The sequence below is a fragment of the Mastomys coucha genome, unplaced genomic scaffold (genome assembly GCF_008632895.1).
Source record: "Mastomys coucha isolate ucsf_1 unplaced genomic scaffold, UCSF_Mcou_1 pScaffold13, whole genome shotgun sequence".
Taxonomy (NCBI): domain Eukaryota; kingdom Metazoa; phylum Chordata; class Mammalia; order Rodentia; family Muridae; genus Mastomys; species Mastomys coucha.
In genome coordinates this window covers 80,733,925-80,753,115 of record NW_022196895.1, presented here as the reverse complement: position 1 = coordinate 80,753,115, position 19,191 = coordinate 80,733,925, and the positions used below count along the sequence as shown (strand labels likewise).

The 19,191-nt window shown below is 42.6% G+C and overlaps 1 protein-coding gene across 3 annotated transcripts in view; it reads right to left on the bottom strand.

Moving 5' to 3' along the window:
• LOC116087438 (cytochrome b5) overlaps positions 1-6,243 on the bottom strand; it is a 32,681-nt gene extending 26,438 nt beyond the window's left edge. Inside the window, exon 1 of one of the 3 annotated variants that reach the window (XM_031366194.1) lies at positions 5,973-6,243. In XM_031366194.1, the coding sequence (XP_031222054.1) occupies positions 5,973-6,101 (129 nt within the window). In that variant the 5' untranslated portion in view covers positions 6,102-6,243. The remainder of the gene's footprint in view (positions 1-5,972) is intronic. The other 2 variants (XM_031366195.1, XM_031366192.1) reach the window with 2 other exon arrangements.
• Positions 6,244-19,191: the final 12,948 nt, after the last annotated feature.

Below are 19,191 nucleotides of genomic sequence, written 5' to 3'. Positions count from 1 at the left end.
AAAAAAAAAACAGAAAAGAAAAGAAAAAACATAACCCTCTTGCATGTGAGCCCTTGTAATGTGCCAACAAAGTTCATGACCCCCAAGTACATCAGTGATACTTATTAGAAATTAAATGTAAAGGAACAAAGTGTTTCACCCAAGGTTCTATCGTAAGTAATCAAGGTAGACTAAGCACAAACCAGGCAAGAGGGAAGCGGCCTGTATGATAAAACCCGCCTGCGTCGGAATGAGAGGGAAGAGGCCTGTATGATAAAACCCGCCTGCGTCGGAATGAGAGGGAAGAGGCCTGCATGATAAAACCCACCTGAGTCGGAATGAGAGGGAAGCGGCCTGCATGATAAAACCCACCTGAGTCGGAATGAGAGGGAAGAGGCCTGCATGATAAAACCCGCCTGCGTCGGAATGAGAGGGAAGAGGCCTGCATGATAAAACCCGCCTGCCTGCGTAATGAGACACAGCCAGGAGGAGAATGAACTCTAAGGTGGATCCTCAACAGAGTTCAGTGGGGAACGTGACAGGTGACAGAGAGCCCGGAGAATATAAATATAAAGCTTTCCATGAATATAAAGCACAGGCACGAGCAAGCGCAGCGCGTTCCCACTCTTGGCACTGGAGGACATTTGCCAGGCTGCTCCGTGTGATGTTCAGTTCTGGGCAACTGTAATTTTCTTCTTCTCACTCTTGTGTGTCACTCAGGTCCTCACAGTAATGGTGGAGTCTTCTCCCCCACGCAACAAGCAGTACAGTTTATATTTAAACATTCTAGAAGTGAGATGATGTCCCATTGTATGGGACACATCTTCCTACAAAAATCATACTTCAGGTGAGTATCTGAATTCTGAGTAGTCTCTTTTGCTGGTGAACATTATAATTACTATCAATTAAACCAATATTAAGCCTAACGCACAGCAAAAATTAATGTTAATGACAAGTTGTAAGGGAAATGTTTTTTTTCAAGTGCTGGGGATCAAATCCACAGCTCTGATTATGTTCCATAATCCTCTGCCTCACCCAAAGAAGACAGTAATCACTGGAAGTGGGTAAGGTGGCATACAGCAGTTATCCCAGCACTCAGGAAGCTGAGGTAAGAGGACTGATCACACGTTGAAGGCCAGCCTGTGCAAGGCCTTGCTTATATTAAAAAAAAGAAAAAAAAAATCTCAAGGAGTGGCCTATAGCACACTGGCTTATCTGGCATGCTCAAGGCCCAGAATTCAATCTCCAGTACAAAACCAACCAAACAAACAAAAAAACAAACTCTTAATTGCCCAAACACCTTCTCTTTCCATGTTTTTCACACATATCATTTTTCCCAATGTTCTAAGAGCAGAACCAGTCATCCTCCCATGAGCTGAGGAGGCCCACAGTTACTCAGATTCCGTTACACAAGAGAGGAGCTGTGGGTTGTCTCCCAAAGCTTTCGAGTCTTCTAGAATGATAGACATCCACATTAAGTAGTGATTAGCGTCTTACCTGTTTCCTATTTACCCTGGCTGACCTGTATAACCTGTTTTACTTACTTACAAAATTTTCATTACCTTACAGACAAACAGAAAAGTGAGAGTTAGGTGCCTCAAGTGTGATCTGGTGCCTTAATTTTGCTTTGATTTTACTGTTGCTTTTGTTTTGGTTGTTACTATGTTAAAACAAAACTGGATTCTCCTTTCAGAAAAGGAACACCTTCCCCAACCTTAGAAATGCTTAAAAGATACATAGTACAGTCTGACAAGATATGGCTTTCCTACCTATTTATTCAGGAGACCTAAGTCACCACCCAAAACACATCATTAAGTAGTAAGATTTCTACTTTACATCCATTGAAGAAAGGTACATGTGGCTGCACCAAATAGTAAAGACCTATGCCCTTCCATTTCTCAGAAGCAGAGGCAAGCATCCTAAATGTCTCAGGAGACAGTGGTCCTCAGACTCTGAGTTCTTCGTCTATGGAAGGTAAGCAGCCACAAAGAGCAAAACTTCATTAAGACCCAAAAGTCCAAGTGAGACAGAACAGAAGCCAACAGCCTCTGCAAGGAGGAAGCTTTCAATGAATATTCAAGACTCGCTTTCAAATTGCAGAATCTCAGCATCACTAGAAATAACATTCTGTGGAGAGGACAGTCAACTTGCCTTTGACATAATCTAGGACATGTTACAAACACCCACTTTCCAGAACAGAAAGGCAACAGGAGTATTACATGATGCAATCTACCTCCCTTCTACAGCTCTGCTTAAACCTGGCTCAACCACAGAACCGGGAAATGCAAACTTGCTCCTTGCCCCTTAACACCTGTTTTCCTTCCAAATAATGGTCTCTCAGATTTCTATAATCATTAACCTGTCTAATGCCATGATCTTATATAACAAGACTCAATTTCATAATTATAAACTCAAAACCTAGGGGGCAGGACAAGGAAAAAAAGGTTCAAAATACATAAGTAATGAGGCTTGTAATCCTGTGGGCAGGCACCAGGTGGAAATCAGAGCCCTGCTGTGTAGCTTACCTCCTGCTGGATTTCTACCTCTGAACCTCAGAACATTACTTCAGGAAGACAGAGTTCACATTACACAAGTAACCCTCAAACTGTGTTCTTGACTAGAAGATAATTTTCTCCTCCTTTCCTATTTCAAGATTACCTTCCAGATTTATGCTTCACCTAAAACACACCTCAAGCACTCAACTGCACAGGACACTGCGAAGGGGAAATCACAGCTCAAGTCTGGCCCTGACTGCAGTTTCCAAATGAGCAGGAAAACTCATTGTGCTTTATGGTCAACAAACACTGTTTTTTTTCTAGTTTTGGTTTCTGGAGACAGATTCTCACTGTCACCCAGGCTGGTCTCTCTAGTTCTTGGGAACTCTCCTGCCTGGCTCCCAAGTGTTAGAAGAGCTGAGATTACAGGCATGCACATGCACTACACTAGTCAATGCTTTAATTCTCTGTCAGCTGCAAGCAGACACTGCTAGTTTCTCTTTTACATGTGAAGAATCTAAGGTACAGAGAAGGCAGGCAGCAGAGCAGGAGCTGGCCAACCACAGTAAGTGCTCCCTCAACAGAAAGGAGGGATTCTTAGAGGAGGACAAAGCAGCCTCGGGGAAAGCAGAGCCAAGTGGATGGGGGATCCAGAGCCTGTGCAGACACAGCTTGTGGGGACAGAAAGTTCCAGAAAGGTAAGAAGGTTGCTCCTCCCATTTTTTCATTTGCAAATTAGCAAGAATAGACATATTCTTCAGCTCATGTGCCTCATGAAATTTTGAGATGGAAAAGGGTAGAGAGACAGGGAAAGTGGGACACCCCGAGGCTTGTGAAATACTTCTGTTTTAAGCCAAAGCATAAGACAAACCATGTAAACCGAACAAAATAATTGAAACTGAAGGAATCTAGAAAGAAGAACTGTGGCAGCATGTTGGAGGTATGTGTGGAGTGGTAATCCCAAAAGGCACCAACAGTCATGTACAGTACCTGCCAGTGCACAGAGATCTGAAGGCAATGCCACACTAGGGAAGGAAAGGCACTGGCCATGACGCTGCATGAAACAAGCAGTCATAAGTAGTAGAGAGCAAGCTACGAAATATCAAACCAGGGAGAATCTGGATATACTGACAGAGAAGCCTGATGGCCACAGGAAATGCTCCATTTTAATATGGTGGAGCATTCACACACAGTGAGAGCAGGGGTCAGAAAAGCAGGTAGGTCCTTGGTCCCTCTAACCCTTAAATCAACAGGAACCAACCATTCTCTGTGCTTCTCGAAGACTCTGACCTCCCTAACCTCCCTATCTACGTCCTAGATGGCTTCTTCTCAGGGAGCTTCTCCATTTTGCTCAAGAAGTGTTCTTCCCAAGCCATTCTCAGAGACAGGGTACCAAAAACTTAGGCAGAACAAAGGAATTTGCTTTCCAGATTTTTTTCCCAACTGAGCAGCTGAGCTTAATAAATCTGTGGGGTCCTCTCACCACTTCCCTGCCTTATGAGAATAAATCAGGAGAATCAATGGCTTTGAGTATAGTTTAATAATCTCATCCCTGTTACCTACTTCAAAGATCTACTTTTAAAAGTCATACATAGGGGCTGGAGAGATGGTGGTTAAGAGCACTGACTGCTCTTCCAGAGGTCCTGAGTTCAATTCCCAGCACCACATGGTGGCTCACAACCATCTGTAAGGCAGTCTGATGCCCTCTTCTGGTGTGTCTGAAGGCAGCTACAGTGTTGTGGCATGGGACAGCATCTGAAGACAGTGCTGGTTGTCACTGTTAGGATATCCACCGCGTACAGGACAGGCAGGCAACCTAAAACGTCTAGGACCTGCTTGAAAAGGACAATGACACAAAACAGCTGCATGGTATAAAATATCCCAACGTTTTATCCTTTTCTTTTTACAAGTGCTGCACTTTATTATATACATAAAGTCAAGGGACAAATTTTATCATAAAATCCCAGAATTACATATATCATGGGGGGTGGGGTGGGGTGGGGGGAGGGACAGTTCCATGTGAAGAGTCATTCACCTGGCCCTTGGCTTAACAATACGGGACTGTTAGTTTGAGAAGCTATGATGCAAGCCTGCTCTGAGCTCAGCAAAAAGGAGGCACATCCGAGTCCACACTGCAAACCCCTCCTTACTAAATTGGAGCCCTATTTTACCCTTAACTGTCAAGTATTTTAACATGAAACTTCAACTCTAAACTTTCAAGTTTTTTCTGTATTTAATATTCTCTGCAAAGCAAATGTCCCTTGATGTAAATTATAATCTAACACCAACCCTCTACTTTTGCCCAGCCCATCAACAAACAAACAAACGTGCAAATCACCCTCATGATAAGCACTCTTATTTACTGGAAAGAAGTGGGATGTACAGGTCCTTGTGACTCAAAATAACAGTGCACCTGGAAGGAATAAAGAGAACGCCACTTGGGCTGGGCAGCAAAAACCTGCAATCTTGAGACCAGCATTGCCAGAGGAAATGTTTTCCTCTAAATTAAGCCATTTTACAACTTCCAAAGTAGCCTAATGATGAAGTTCCAGTTTTCTGACTGTACCATGTTGCCTACCTCCCTTCTTTGGTACTAGCTCAAGGCACACACTAGGAGGTAGTAGTCTTTGGGTCACTCACCTGGTGCTGGGGCTGAGACATATCACTACTCCATTAAGGACGACATCCTTCAGGCTCTGCTGAGTGTACACTAGTGAACTTATGGGTCTGGACATCAGAGTAGCCCTGGGAGTGCCACACGCCCTCCCACCCCCGACCTCCGACCCTAGGGAACCCTCTGGGAGAATCAGCTTTTAAGACCAGAAGTCTCCAAACGGCTGATATTACAAGTCCATTTGAAAATAGAGGAGTTCGGCCAGGCGGTGATGGCGCACGCCTTTAATCCCAGCACTTGAGGGGCAGAGGCAGGCAGATTTCTGAGTTCGAGGCCAGCCTGGTCTACAGAGTGAGTTCCAGGACAGCCAGGGCTATACAGAGAAACCCTGTTTCGAAAAAACAAAATAAAATAAAATAAAATAAAATAAAATAGAGGAGTTCTACATGGAAAGAGCCTTATATGAAAACAAAAGAAAAAAAATCTTTCAAAATCCTTACGAAGTTGTGCACTCTCCCAGCGAGTGGATAACATTTATTTAGGACACTCCTGAGCACCTTGCAAGGTGGCCCGCAAGTAATACTCCCTCCATCGGAGCCTACAAAAACAGCTCATACTCAAGGATGCTTACCGACCTCCCACAGGTATGCCCAGATGTGCAAACCCAAGGCACTCAGGAGCATAGACACAGGTGTGCACAAGCAGGTGAGCATGCTCAGAAGCGTACACAAGTGTGCAGACGCGGAAGGCCCTCCAAAATGTTCTCAAACACTTGAGCACTCAGATAACACATTTTCGGACATCGGTCCCAGGTCACGCCGGGGGTATCCACAGCCGGGGCCACCCTTCCCCGCGCTCCAGTGGAGCGTACGCGCCCATCTCACCTCTTCGAGAAACTTGGTCAGATCGTACACCTTATGATGCAGGATCACCCAGGTACTCTTGCTGTCTTTGTGCTTCTGAATCTCTTCCAGGGTGTAGTATTTCACATCCTTGTCTGACTGCCCGGCCATCTCGGAACGGTGAGCCTTCCAGGCCCTGCAACACAGCCGTGCAGGGTAGTGCTATAATCAGTTCTGAGAACCTCCGCCCGGGACATTCCCAGCCCCACCGGGCCGTGTGCCCAAGACCGGGAGGGGGTGGTGCCTCAAACTGGGCGCCCCGCATGGCCTCCGAGGATTGGCCAGTGTGGTGCTCCCGCCCTCAGCCGACGCCCTCCATTAGTCCAATCATTCCCCCCGACGGCCCTGAGCGCGGTGTTAATTGGCTACAAGTGGTGCCCTTCACATTTAGCCTGCGCAAAGGGTGAGGAGGCGCTTTTCTGAGTCTGCGCATGAGGCAGCGGGTGGGGTCACCACGAGCTAGAGAAGTGCGATCAGAGGTCTGAGCACCCAGGCAAAGAGAAAGCTTTAGGGCCAGGTCAAACTCCATCTCAGCCTTAGTTACCTTCCCTTAGACCCGACTTCACATTAACTCTTGCGTATTTCCTAAACAAAGCGGCCCTACATCCTGATAATCACTTGGAACGAAAATTGCAGTGAGCCAAAGTGACCCTCTGTGTGGTTTCCCTAAAGCACAGAACATCTGAAAGATTCCCTTATGAAAAAGTCACAGCTTAAGATCTGGAAATAAATGTGTTGCCCCAAATAATGAGCCATGTCTTTTGCTTCACTGGAATTTTCAGGGGACTGGGGGTGACTCCAGGCAAACAAAGGAAATTGCCCCCTTAAAATTAGAAGTATCTAATAATTTCTTTAACCTGAAATAACTGCGGTACCACAAGAAGCTGACATGGCAAAAACTTCCTCTTATCCTCCACTGTATTGTAAATTAAGTCCTAAGTAAGGACAGGCGCTAGGCACAACGCTGGAGTCTGTCCCCAGGCTGGCACTCCTCTACACTTTTATCAGGAAGTCAATACTATACATAAATTACAGATGTCTAAAGCGGGAGTGGGGAAAACAGTAGACTGAACTTACTTACTTTAAAAGCCCTTCGTAGTTTTTTTAAAGGTCTATTCAACCATGGCAATTAACTCCAGAAACATAACATTAGTGCTAGCCACATTAGTGATTGTCCTAGGAAATCAGGAAGGTCCTGAATCTGTCGGTGCTTGGACATATGTAAGTTCCCTTTCCCCTAGCTTCTCCAGGAGGACCTGCACATTGGGAAGTAAACATTGCTCAAAGCATTTCAAACTATTTTCATTGTTTCTTTATTTTTAAACACAAGGAAAAATTTCTGGTTGTAATTGTTACTCAGAAATATTTCTAAGGTAAATTCTTTGTATTAAGATACTAATCAGTTTGGTTCACATATAACATATGAATGTTCTATTTTACATCAACCAATTTAAATATAATGTAGGAACAATTTCCAAGAAGGTCAATGGGGCTTTGTGGGGGGTGGATAGAGACAGAGTTTCTCTGTGTAGCCCTGGCTGTCCTAGAACTCATTGTGTAGACCAGGCTGGCCTTGAACTCCAGAGATCTGCCTGCCTCTGTTTCCCTTTAATTTTAAAGCATAGTTTCATGGAAAGTTACAAGTATTCAACAGATGCCTCCTCTTTCTCTGTATCCCTCACCCAGTTCCCCCAATGACCACATATTAAGATAACTATGCAATACCAAAATAAGGCAGCTCACACCTGCAAAAACAACACTCTAGAGACAAAGACAGATGGCAAGTTAGAAGCCAGCCTGGGACTACCTAGTAAGTTCCATGTCTACCTTAGTTACATAGCAAGACCTTGTTATGAAGAGAAGGGACAAAAGAAATCCACACCAATACAGCAAGGTTCCCTCTAGTTTTAGGACTGGTGTATGTATATGTGTGTGACCTCCGTACACCCCAGCGTAACTGCTCTGTCACAAGCTCTAGCTGGCACTGTATTACTGAACTACACTCACAGCCTCCTGTATTATCTCCTGGCAATAAGGAATCTGTGTCCTTGCTGTACTATTTTGTCATCATATTATATAAATGGAATCATACAATGACACATTTGAGATAAGCTTTCTCACTTGTCTCAATGTCTTTGAAATCTATCCAGATGTGAACTGAATCAATAGTGGTTTCATTGTCTTCTTTGAGAAGTGCTGTAACCATTCTGGCCATCAGGAGCCATCAGTTTGCTGAGGCATTCATTGCCCCCAAATTGGAATTTCCATATGAATCTCATGCTGGGTGAAGGAACAAGCTGAAGTCTAGTGTTAGCCAGAAAAGGAACTTATCTCCCAGGAAAAGGATATCACACAGTTCTGACAAGTTGTCAAAGCAGGGGAGACTGGAGCTGAGATGGGCCAGTGACTAGGCTTAGCCAGAACTGCTTAGTCATGCTTAACTTTTACCTTCTGTTTAAGCCTAAACTTTATGTCAGACAAAAATGAGCTGAGGCAGGGTGGATGGAGGTGGTGGCTAGCTCTCTTTATTTGTTCCTTTCCCAATGCTCTCTGCCATTCAATATTGTTTGTTTGTTTGATGGCCTGTTGGGGAATATTGACTGAGCCTGGTTTGTTAGGCTGCCAGGCACCAGGCTTTGACCATAACAGCTCCAATCATCTTTCACTGTGTGGGTGTACCATGCTACAGCAGCTTATTTACAAATTCACTGCTTCAGGAACATTTTGGAGATGTTCAGCTTTTGATTAACTACAGAAAAGTTGCTATGAGCAATTGTATACAGGTTTTGAGTGAAGGTAACTTTTTATCTTTTAGTATAAACCAAAGGTGAGTGACTGTTGGGAAATACAAGTATCTGAATAATCCGTTTGTTAGAAACTGCTGAGTCATCTTCCACACCACATTCCTACAGCAAAGCCTGAGAAACCAGGCTTCTCAAAACACTGGCCAGTTTTTGTCTTCGTTCTGTATTGTCCTGACTTCCATTCACTAGGTGGTCAAAGTGGAAGTTGTAATCGGAACCAGCTTTCCACATGCTTATCTGCCATCTGGATTTCATTTTTCTTTGCTTTTGTAATTTTCAGTTTTGAGAGTATTTTGTTTTATAAAAAAGAATTTTATGGATGTATTAGTTCATTGTCAGAACTGTGAAAAATTTTAACCCATTTCTGGCTTTTCCACTCATCATATCAGTTCTTATCAAAGCAAATGGTGTTAATATTGAAAATGGTCAATTTTTATTTAGTTCTTTGTGTTTGTTTTGGTGTTTTCTATGTGGTCCAGTCTGACTGGGAATGCACTGTGTAGCCTAGCCTGTTTCTAACTCTTGGTTAAAGAACTCTTTCTGTCTCTGATTCTTGAATAGCTTGGACTATAGGCATACCTCACTAGGTGTCAACTGCAATACATTCCAAGCTGTCTTCTTTGTGTAAAGTAAATGACGTACACTGGAGTTCCTTTTTCTAGTATAAAATTGCTCAAGCATTATTTGTTGAGAAGACTTTAAAGGAGTAAGAAATGCCCTGCATATACCCTACAGTAATTAATGTGTGCTTTATTTGGCTGTACCCTGCAATCGAACAAATACAGGAGCTGATGAGCAAGAGAAAGCACATGAGTGGTGATCATTTTATGTGCTCATGAAGATCTTTACAAGACATTAAAGTGGAAAAAAAATCAAGCAAGTTATGACCCTTTTATATGTTTTAGATTAAGAACAATAAACTTTTGTGGCGGTGACTGGCAAATGGACCTCTGAACTTTGATAGTCAATTTAAGGGAAGTCATTAGTAGATAGATGAGATGGGCAGTAGAAGACAATGTCAACAAATGTATTGTTGAGATTTTAATAAAAATATCCTTCAGAAACAGGAGAAATGGCTGAGTCATTCAGAGTATGTATTGCTCTTGCAGAGGACCTGGGTTCATTTTCTAGCACTCACATAAAGCTGTTCACAACTGCCTGTAAATCCAGTTCCAGTTGCCCCAGAACCCTCTCTAACCTCCAATGTCACCTTCATGTATGTGGCACACATACAGACAAACAGGTGCACATGTATACACATTTTTTAAAGAATGTTTTTCATTAAAACTGTGTTAAGTTAGGAACTGTGGTCCTTTCTAATATATGAGCACAAAATATTGGTGCATAAATTCTTCTTAGATATTTTTCATTGGCTCTTTTAATTTCATCACACAAGTTCTATATGCTTCACTGGGTATATATCTAAATTATCATTTTTGCATAAACTTTTAGGTATTCCTTATTATTACTGTGTATGTGATGTGGGGGGAGTGCACATGCCAATGGCACGTGTGGGAAGGTCAGAGGACAAGTTTTCTTCCCTATCTCTACCTCTGTGTAGGTTCTAAGGATTGACTCGTGTGTGTCACCAGGCTTGCTGGCCAAGTGCCTTTTACCACTGAGCCAGGACTAGGTGTTTAATTTTTAGCAATTATAAATGGTGTTATATTTTCTCTTATATACCCCATATTCATTTTCAATATATAATTATATAACTGGTTATTATACTTCTCTTGAGTCTGCACTTTGATGAACTCAGCTTCTTTGCATATGTGTGGAAATTTCCTTGTAGGCCCCACTATATCATCTGACAATGACTTATGCCTTTCATTTTCTTTCCTTCTTTTTTTTAAATCCTTTATCTCAATGACTAGGACCATCTTTTTTGTTTGTCTGTTTTTTTTGTTGTTGTTGTTTTGTTTTGAGACAGGGTTTCTCTGTGTAGCCCTGGTTGTCCTGGAACTTACTCTGTAGACCAGGCTGGCCTTGAACTCAGAAATCTACCTGCCTCTGCCTCCCAAGTGCTGGAATTAAAGGTGTACACCACTGCCCTGTGACTAGAACCATTTTGAAAGGTGGCTATAATAATATACTTGCTTGATGCTGCAGTAAAATAAATGGGAAAACCAATTTAAAGAAGGACAGTTTTTCTGGCTCATAGTTTGTGGGTAGTCCAACCTCACAGGGGAAGGCATGTCTGGAGGATTTTGAGCCCGACATTCCTGTTGTATCTGCAGTCAAGAACCAGGAAGAGTGGCTGGAGAGATCGATCAGCAATTAAGAGCAGTGTTTGTTCTTGCAGAGGACCAGGGTTAATTCCCAGCAATTGTCCATAACATTAGTTCCAGAAAATCCAATACCCTCTTCTGTTATCCACAGGCCCCAGACACGCATGTGGGCAAGACACTCAGACATATAACACATGAAGCTCGTTCTTTGTCAAAGAAGCAAAGAGAGTTGTCTCCTCCTGCCTCGGCCCAGCCCCTGACTTCCAAGTGCTGAGTGTAAAGGGGTGGATGTTCTTTGCTAAGGTGAAAAGCTTCTCCATGACCACCAGCTTTCTGAGAAGTTCTATCACAAGGAGGGATGGAGCGTTAATCTTGTTTTCCAACAGTAGAAATGGTCATAAGATTTCCCTTCTTTAGCCTTTTCCTATGAGGAGATGCATTGTGTTTTAAATATCAAACTAGCATTGTGTTTCTAGAATAAACATCATTTGTGTGTAGTTTGTAATTTTTGTGTATACTGCTGGGTTCTATTTATGTTTTGTTTACAATCATGTGCCTGTGTTTATGAGAGATGATGCTATCTCAGTTCCATGTTAGACACTGTAGTTTTCAGGATTAAATATTGAAGGGCTCTAGCTTCATATAACAAGAAGGACCTATTGTCTTCTTTTAAGGGAGTTGGTGAATACTTTTATTTAACAATTTCTTGGAATTCCTAATTAAATAATTATCTGGGTCTACTATGGGTCAGACTTCTCTAAGTTTTTTTTTTTTTTTTGACTAGTTAAAGGACTATTTAATATATCTGTTTCATACTGGGTGAGTTATGATCATTTGAACTTGTGTGTGTGTTATATGTAAGTATAATGTGTCTATAGTCATGTGTGTGTGAATTCAGGCATACCATGTGCCACTAGAAGACAATGTTGGGTTCTCATCCCCACTTAACTTTATTTTAGACCGGGCCCCCCAACATTCACCTCTTTGTAAGCCAGGCTACCTTTCTTGGGCCTGAAAACTCCAGGCTGGCCTGTCTCCATTGCACATCTCCTCATAGTAGCACAGGGATTAGAGGCATGCATGCATCACTGTTTGTGGCTTTACATGGGTTCTGGGGCTCTGAATTCTAGAGTCCTCAGGTTTGTGCTGCAAGTGCTTTGCCCACTTGGCCATTGTCTGAGTTAGGCTTTTACTGCTGTGAACAGACACCATGACCAAGGCAACTCTTATGAGGACATTTAATTGGGGCTGGCTTACACATTCAGAGGTTCAGTCCATTATCATCAAGGCAGGAGCATCGCAGCATCCAGGCAGGCAGGGTGCAGGAGCTGAGAGTTCTACATCTTCATCTGAAGGCCACTAGGAGAAGACTGGCTTCCAGGCAGTTAGGATGAGGGTCTTAAAGCCCACAGCCACGGTGACACATTTCCTCCATCAAGGCCACACATCCAAATAGTGCCACTCCCTGAGCCAAGCATACTCAATCCACCACAGCCAGCCATCACCCAAGCCCCATTTCAACTTTTTTTTTAAATTGTGTGGTCAATCTATATGTGAGAACCTGATCATGTTAGTCTCTTAATAATCCTTCTTAATAATGTAGGATCTGTAGTTACATCCTCTGTTGAATTCCTAAATTCAGTAATAGGTAGTATGTTGGTTATTCTTTCTTTGTCAGTTTTGCTAGAAGTTTGCCAGTTTGCTCATTTTGTCAAAAGGACAAAAGATCAGCTTCTAGTTTACCTGAGTTTCTTTCTCCCTCTTCTCTTTTTTAATTTAATTGATTTTTGTTTAAAAAGGCATTTTATTATACTTTTATAATTTTATCTACCCCTTGATTATTAATCTCTGATTTTTCCTTTCTTCACAAATATGCATATAATGAACCATATTATATTCCTTTTCCCTTGAAGCCATAGGACAGAATTTCCCTGTGACCTCCAGTACAGCCTTCTCTTGAGGTTATGACAGCCTCTATAATTTAGTACTTCAAACTTTGGTTTCAAATAGCTCCTTATGTATTTCAAAATAAAACTTTGAACTTGGGGAGATGTATCAGTGAAATGCTTGCTGGGCAAAGGACAGGACAGGAGTGTGAATGCCTGGAATCCACTTAAAAGTTGGGTGGGTGTGACAACCTTCTGCCACCTGAGCTCTAGGGAGGCAGAGAGGCAGAGACACAAAATGCCTTGGGTATGCTAGCTAGCTAGACCAGCCAACATGGCAAGCACAGGTTCAATAGGAGAGCTCGGCTAAATAAATAAGGTGGAAAACAATTCAGTAAGACATATAACATCAACCTCAGGCCTTGACACACATGTGCACATACCTTCACACCCACCAGTGCGCATGTACACACAAGTTAAAACCAGTACACATATACACACAAAAACAAAACCATTTTGGGATTGGTGACCTGAATCCTATCTTTACAGGATCAGATGTATGATAAAGGTATAATGATGGCCTAGTCAGCAACTGTTGCAAGTTATTATTAATTCAGTAAGTTTAGCACATTGGCATCAGTAAAGATTACCCAGTGCAATTGTTATTCTTACTCAATAAGACCTCTTTACTCTAAAACACAGGTATGATGAAGTGGTCTACTGTGGCAAGGTACTCTGAACAGGCAAATTTACACACACAGAAACCTAAGGAATTAAAACTTCATAAATATTTAAAATGTCATGTGACCATTACAGCAAGAACATTGTAATAAACATTTAGAAAATCAATTCCACTCTTAACCTTCTGCAAATAAAAAATATACTCTGAGAAATATTTGCCCCACCCTTCTTTCCTTGCTTTCCTTACCAAGTAAACCTTTCTACTAAAATGGACTTCAATTTAGATACCAACGCAGAAAATTTGCATATAAGCGTGCCTTTCTAATGTCATGTTTTGATTTGCATTTCCCTGATAACTAAAGACTTTGAACATTTCTTTAAGTGCTTCTCGGTCATTTGAGATTCCTCTTTTGAGAATTCTCTGTTTAGTTCTGTGCCTTGTGTTGGGGGTTATTTAGGTTGTTGGTGTTTAACTTCTTGAGTTCTTTATAAGTTTTGGATATCAGTCCTCTGTCAGATGTAGGCTGCTGTTTTGACCTATTGAGAGTGTCCTTTGCCTTACAGAAGCTTTGCAGTTTCTTAAGGTCCCATTTATCAATTGATGATCTTAGAGCCTGAGTCACTGATGTTCTGTTCAGGAAACTGTCTCCTGTACCAATGTATTCTAGGGTATTTCTTACTTTCTCTTCTATGAAATTTAGTGTATCCTGTTTTATGTTGAGGTCACTGATCCACTTAGACTTGAGAGATTCCGTCTTACACCAGTCAGAATGGCTAAGATCAAAAACTTAAGTGATAGCACATGCTGGCAAGGATGTGGAGCAAGGGGAACACCGCTCCATTGCTGATGGTTGGCAGTAGTTTGGTTTTTTTAGTTTGTTTATTTGTTTGCTTAATTTTATTTTATGTATATGAGCACACTGTCGCTGTCTTCAGACACACCAGAAGAGGGCATCAGATCCCATTACAAATGGTTCTGAGCTACTATGTGGTTGCTGGGAATTGAGCTCATGACCTCTGGAAGAGCAGTCATCTTTTCTAGAGTCATCTCTTCTGAGTCAACTACTCAGCCATTGCTGGTGGAAGTACAAACTTGTACAACCACTCTGGAAGTCAATTTGGCAGTTTCTCAGAAAACTTGGAATAGTTTTACCTCAAGACCTAGCTCTACCACTCCTGGGCATATACCCAAAAGATGCTCCAGTATCCCACAAAGATACTTGCTCACCTATGTTCACAACTACTTTACTTGTAATAGTCAGAAACTGGAAACAACCTAGATGTCCCTCAACTAAAGAATGGATCTTGAGAATATCATCCTGAATGAGGTAACCCAGTCCCCAAAAGGATATGCACAGTATGTACTCACTTATAGTGGATATTAGACGTAGATACAGGGTACCCATGCTACACTACACAGAACCAAAGAAGCTAAACAAGAAGGAAGGCACAAGTGAGGATGCTTGAATCTCACTTAGAAGGGGGTATAAAATAGTCATAAGAGGCAGATGGAGGGAAGGAACTGGAACTGGAGGGGAGGGTGAGGGGAATGGGGGCGATTGGCATCAGGTGTGGAGAGGGACAGGAGATATGGCCAAGTGGCCATGAGAATGAATGGAAACCTGCAACTGACTGGAGTGGAATGGTTTGGGGTATCTCCAGGAAGAGACAGAGACCTGGGGTAAGGGAGGTGTTCAGGAATCAATAGGGGTAACCTTAGCTGTGAGTCACACAGCATTGGAGATATAGAACCTGAAGTAGCCACTCCTGTAGACAGGCAGGAACCCCAACATAGTGATATGGACACTAATCCACCCACAAAACTTCTGAATATCATGTTAATGTAGGATATCTTTTCCTTTCTAGAAATATCTGTCTCTTGTGCATATTTAGTTATATATAATTGTTCATCTAACAGAAGTAATTCCCAACTTTTCTAAAATATGTATTCATTTAAAAATAAAAAAATCTTTCTTTTTTTTTTTTGAAGGGGAAAAAATTAATTTTACTAAGTCAAAATTTAGACAATAAATGTATACACCCAGCAATGCAATGAACAAACAACGGAAACAAACACACAGTAACTGTGTTCAAAACACACATGCTTAGTATACAGCTCCTCATACCTGCTGAGTGCATGTTCTACCAGTGAGCAACTCACATCCCGCCCAGCCAGGTACCCCACTCCTTCCCAGCCTGGTACCCCACTCCTTCCCAGCCTGGTACCCCACTCCTTCCCAGCTCGCTATCCCACTCCTTCCCAGCCTGGTACCCCACTCCTTCCCAGCCTGATACCCCACTCTTTCCCAGCCTGGTACCCCACTCCTTCCCAGCTCACTATCCCACTCCTTCCCACCCTGGTACCCCACTCCTTCCCAGCCTGGTACCCAACTCCTTCCCACCCTGGTACCCCACTCCTTCCCAGCCTGCTATCCCACTCTCACTCTTTTTTTTTTTTTTTTTTTAGATATTTTCTTTATTTACATTTCAAATTATATCTCTTTTCTGGGTTTCCCCTCTGAAAGAAAACAAAAAACAAAAAACCCTGTTCCCTCCCTCCTCCCCCTGCTCACCAATCCACCCTCTCCTGCTTCCTGGCCCTGCCATTCCCCTACACTGGGGCATAGAGCCTTCACAGGCCCAAGGGCCTCTCCTCATAAAAAATCTTTCTATGGGTTGAAGTTGTTTTATCGCATGACTATTCATAAACATCAACAAAAGCTACTGAGATTCTTTCAGGGTCAGAATGACACTAAACTATCATATCAGACCACACAGCTAGTAAAGGTGTCTGGAGACATGGGCCTTCATAGGGAAGAGCCCACCGATTGGTTATCCAATTCCAAACAGTCAGCCCTGAAAATGTGCATACATGTGTATGGACTAGACAGGGTGTGCGTGCGCTTGCGTGTGCGTGTGTATGTGTGTGCAAGTGTGTGCAAGTGTGTGCGCACCAGTGTGCGTGCATGCATGTGTGCGCACGTGTGCATGTGTGTGCAAGTGTGTGCACGAGTGTGCGTGTGTGCGCATGTGCATGTGTGTATGTGTATGCAAGTGTGTGCAAGTGTGTGCATGTGTGCATGTGTGTGTATGTGCGTGGGTGTGTGGGTGTGCACATGCACATGTACAAGTGTGTATGTGTGCTTGCATGTGTGAGTGCTCCTAACAACAGTTAATGAACAAAGAAGCCCTAAGTTTAAAGGAGAGTTAAAATGGATATATGGAAGGGTTTAAGGGGAGGGAAGGGAGAAACACTGTAATCAAATTATAATCTAAAAATGTAGATAACATTTTTTTAAAGCATCTGGAGTTCATTTGTGATCTAGCACCATTTATCACAGTAACTTCAGACAATAACGAGTTATTATATATAGGACACTGGGTTATAAATTCATTTATATTACTTAATTTTGCATAGTTGTAAACAAGTAAGCAAATGTTTGAAGAAAAGGAATTATTGGTTGTAGCTCACAGTTATGGAGAGGTCAGTACATGCTCACCCGGTCCCCTGAACTTGGACCAAGCCACAGGGACGGAGCACATAGCAGAGGCAGCAAGCATAGAAGAAAGGATGGGGACACGTCTAACTTCCAAAATATGTCTCCACATGCTCCACTTCCTCCTGCTGGCCTTACAGTGCTGAAGTCTACATGATAGCTGAGGACCAACCACACACGAGTCAAAGGTGAACATTTAATTCTCAAACCCTGAGAATACTTTTTGGCACATTTGCCTGTGTGCCCTTCTTGGGACAGGAGCAGGGCAGTATAAGTAATTAATTATTGTAGGTATTAGTTTAAATGATAAATTTATTGTACAACTCCTTTGTCTTCAGCATAAAGTGCAGGAAGCATGGAGGCCTTTGTGTTCACATGGTAAGTACATGGAGTTGTTTCTTAAAGTAAGGAATGCTATACCCATTTCCCACACAGAAGGCTGGGAGCAAGTGCGTTTACCAGCCCTGCTGACGGCTGCTCCATCTATGTGGCTAGAGATGCTTCTGGAACTGGGCACTCCCCTACATCTTTACCATAAGCTTGTTTTTCTCAGTCCATCTGTAGGACCGACTTTTATTCACTTTACAAAGAGTGACGAAGATTTATGTAGACTCCCTTATGATCATGGAATTGAGTTGATTATCATCAGAATAATTTTTCACCAAATCGTGCTGTGCTGAAATAGTTCTAAAATAAACTACTTGGGGTCAAACTTCAGAAGTTTGAACTAACACTGGCTACTGAGTCATGATGAACCAAACTGCCTTCTTACCTACTCTGGCTTATCAATCTGCTGGCCCGGGTGGTGGAAGAGACCCCTTCAGCAAGCAAGGACAATATTAAAATAATATAAATAGAATTCCACATACCATACATAATTATGCAAAGTGCTTAGGATCCTTGACAGTCACAGGACTCGAGACAATGATATCACTCAGGCCAGAAACTACGGGATTATCTCAACAGTCCTCAAAATCGAATCTATCAGCAATGAACTGTTTGGCTTTGCTTAGAAAACTATCATTTTTAAACAAGGCCACACTGAAGTGTCTCCTTTCTGAGACTTTTTTTCCATTCAGAATTGTAGCACCACGATGAACTATTAGCATATTTAAGAAACAGAACTTCCTGTGAGTTGCTTATGAACAAAATCCATTAGTGTTGGAGGCCTTAATCAGCAGTTAGGGTGAGCTCATTGGTGGAGGATTTTTTTTTTTCTGGGCATGAATTCTGATAAGCACATTTTAACTGAGTTGTTGCAGTCCTGACGAATGTTACAGGTAAACTTTGTCTCAGTAATTCACAATGTCTGCAAGGGGAAACGCTCTTGGGAATCTTGCAAAAGAACTTAATCAAAAGAGAGAACTATTCTCTTATTACTTCCCAACTCTCGTTTTCTGTGGGTCTAAAAGAATGAGCTTGCCGGGCGGTGGTGGCGCACGCCTTTAATCCCAGCACTTGGGAGGCAGAGGCAGGCGGATTTCTGAGTTCGAGGCCAGCCTGGTCTACAGAGTGAGTTCCAGGACAGCCAGGGCTACACAGAGAAACCCTGTCTCGAAAAACAAAAACAAAAACAAAAGAATGCACTCACTCTGGTATTATTACTTTTTCCTACTCCAAGTAAATTCTTCTAGGACAGAAAATAGTGTTTGCTTAACAATGGTCCATCATCAGACACCTAGAAGAGCAACCACGTATGGTATGTGCTTAATAACTATCTGTCGAATGAGTCAGAGGAGTGCATTTCAAGCTTTTCATGACCTTACAGTGGTGGAGCTTTATCCCCACAAAAGGAGTTCTGGAAGCTGCACAGAGCAAAGAGAATCTGAGCAGAACGGTGTCCCGTAACCACACATCCTGCCATCTACTCACCTCAGCCAACTGTGTGGGCTGCTGCTTCATGGCTGTCCTTTTGCCCTGACCTGGGCACCACCCACTCTTAGGCATCTTGGTGACCTGCAAGGTGCTCCTTGAACTCTGGATTTGATGGGGAAAGCACAGGGGTAGTACTGAGTGGTAACAGAACATGCTCTGCATGAGATTAACTATGGAGAAGGGACTGAAGGAAGGGCAAGCCAGCCTAAATATAGCTATCTCCTGAGAGG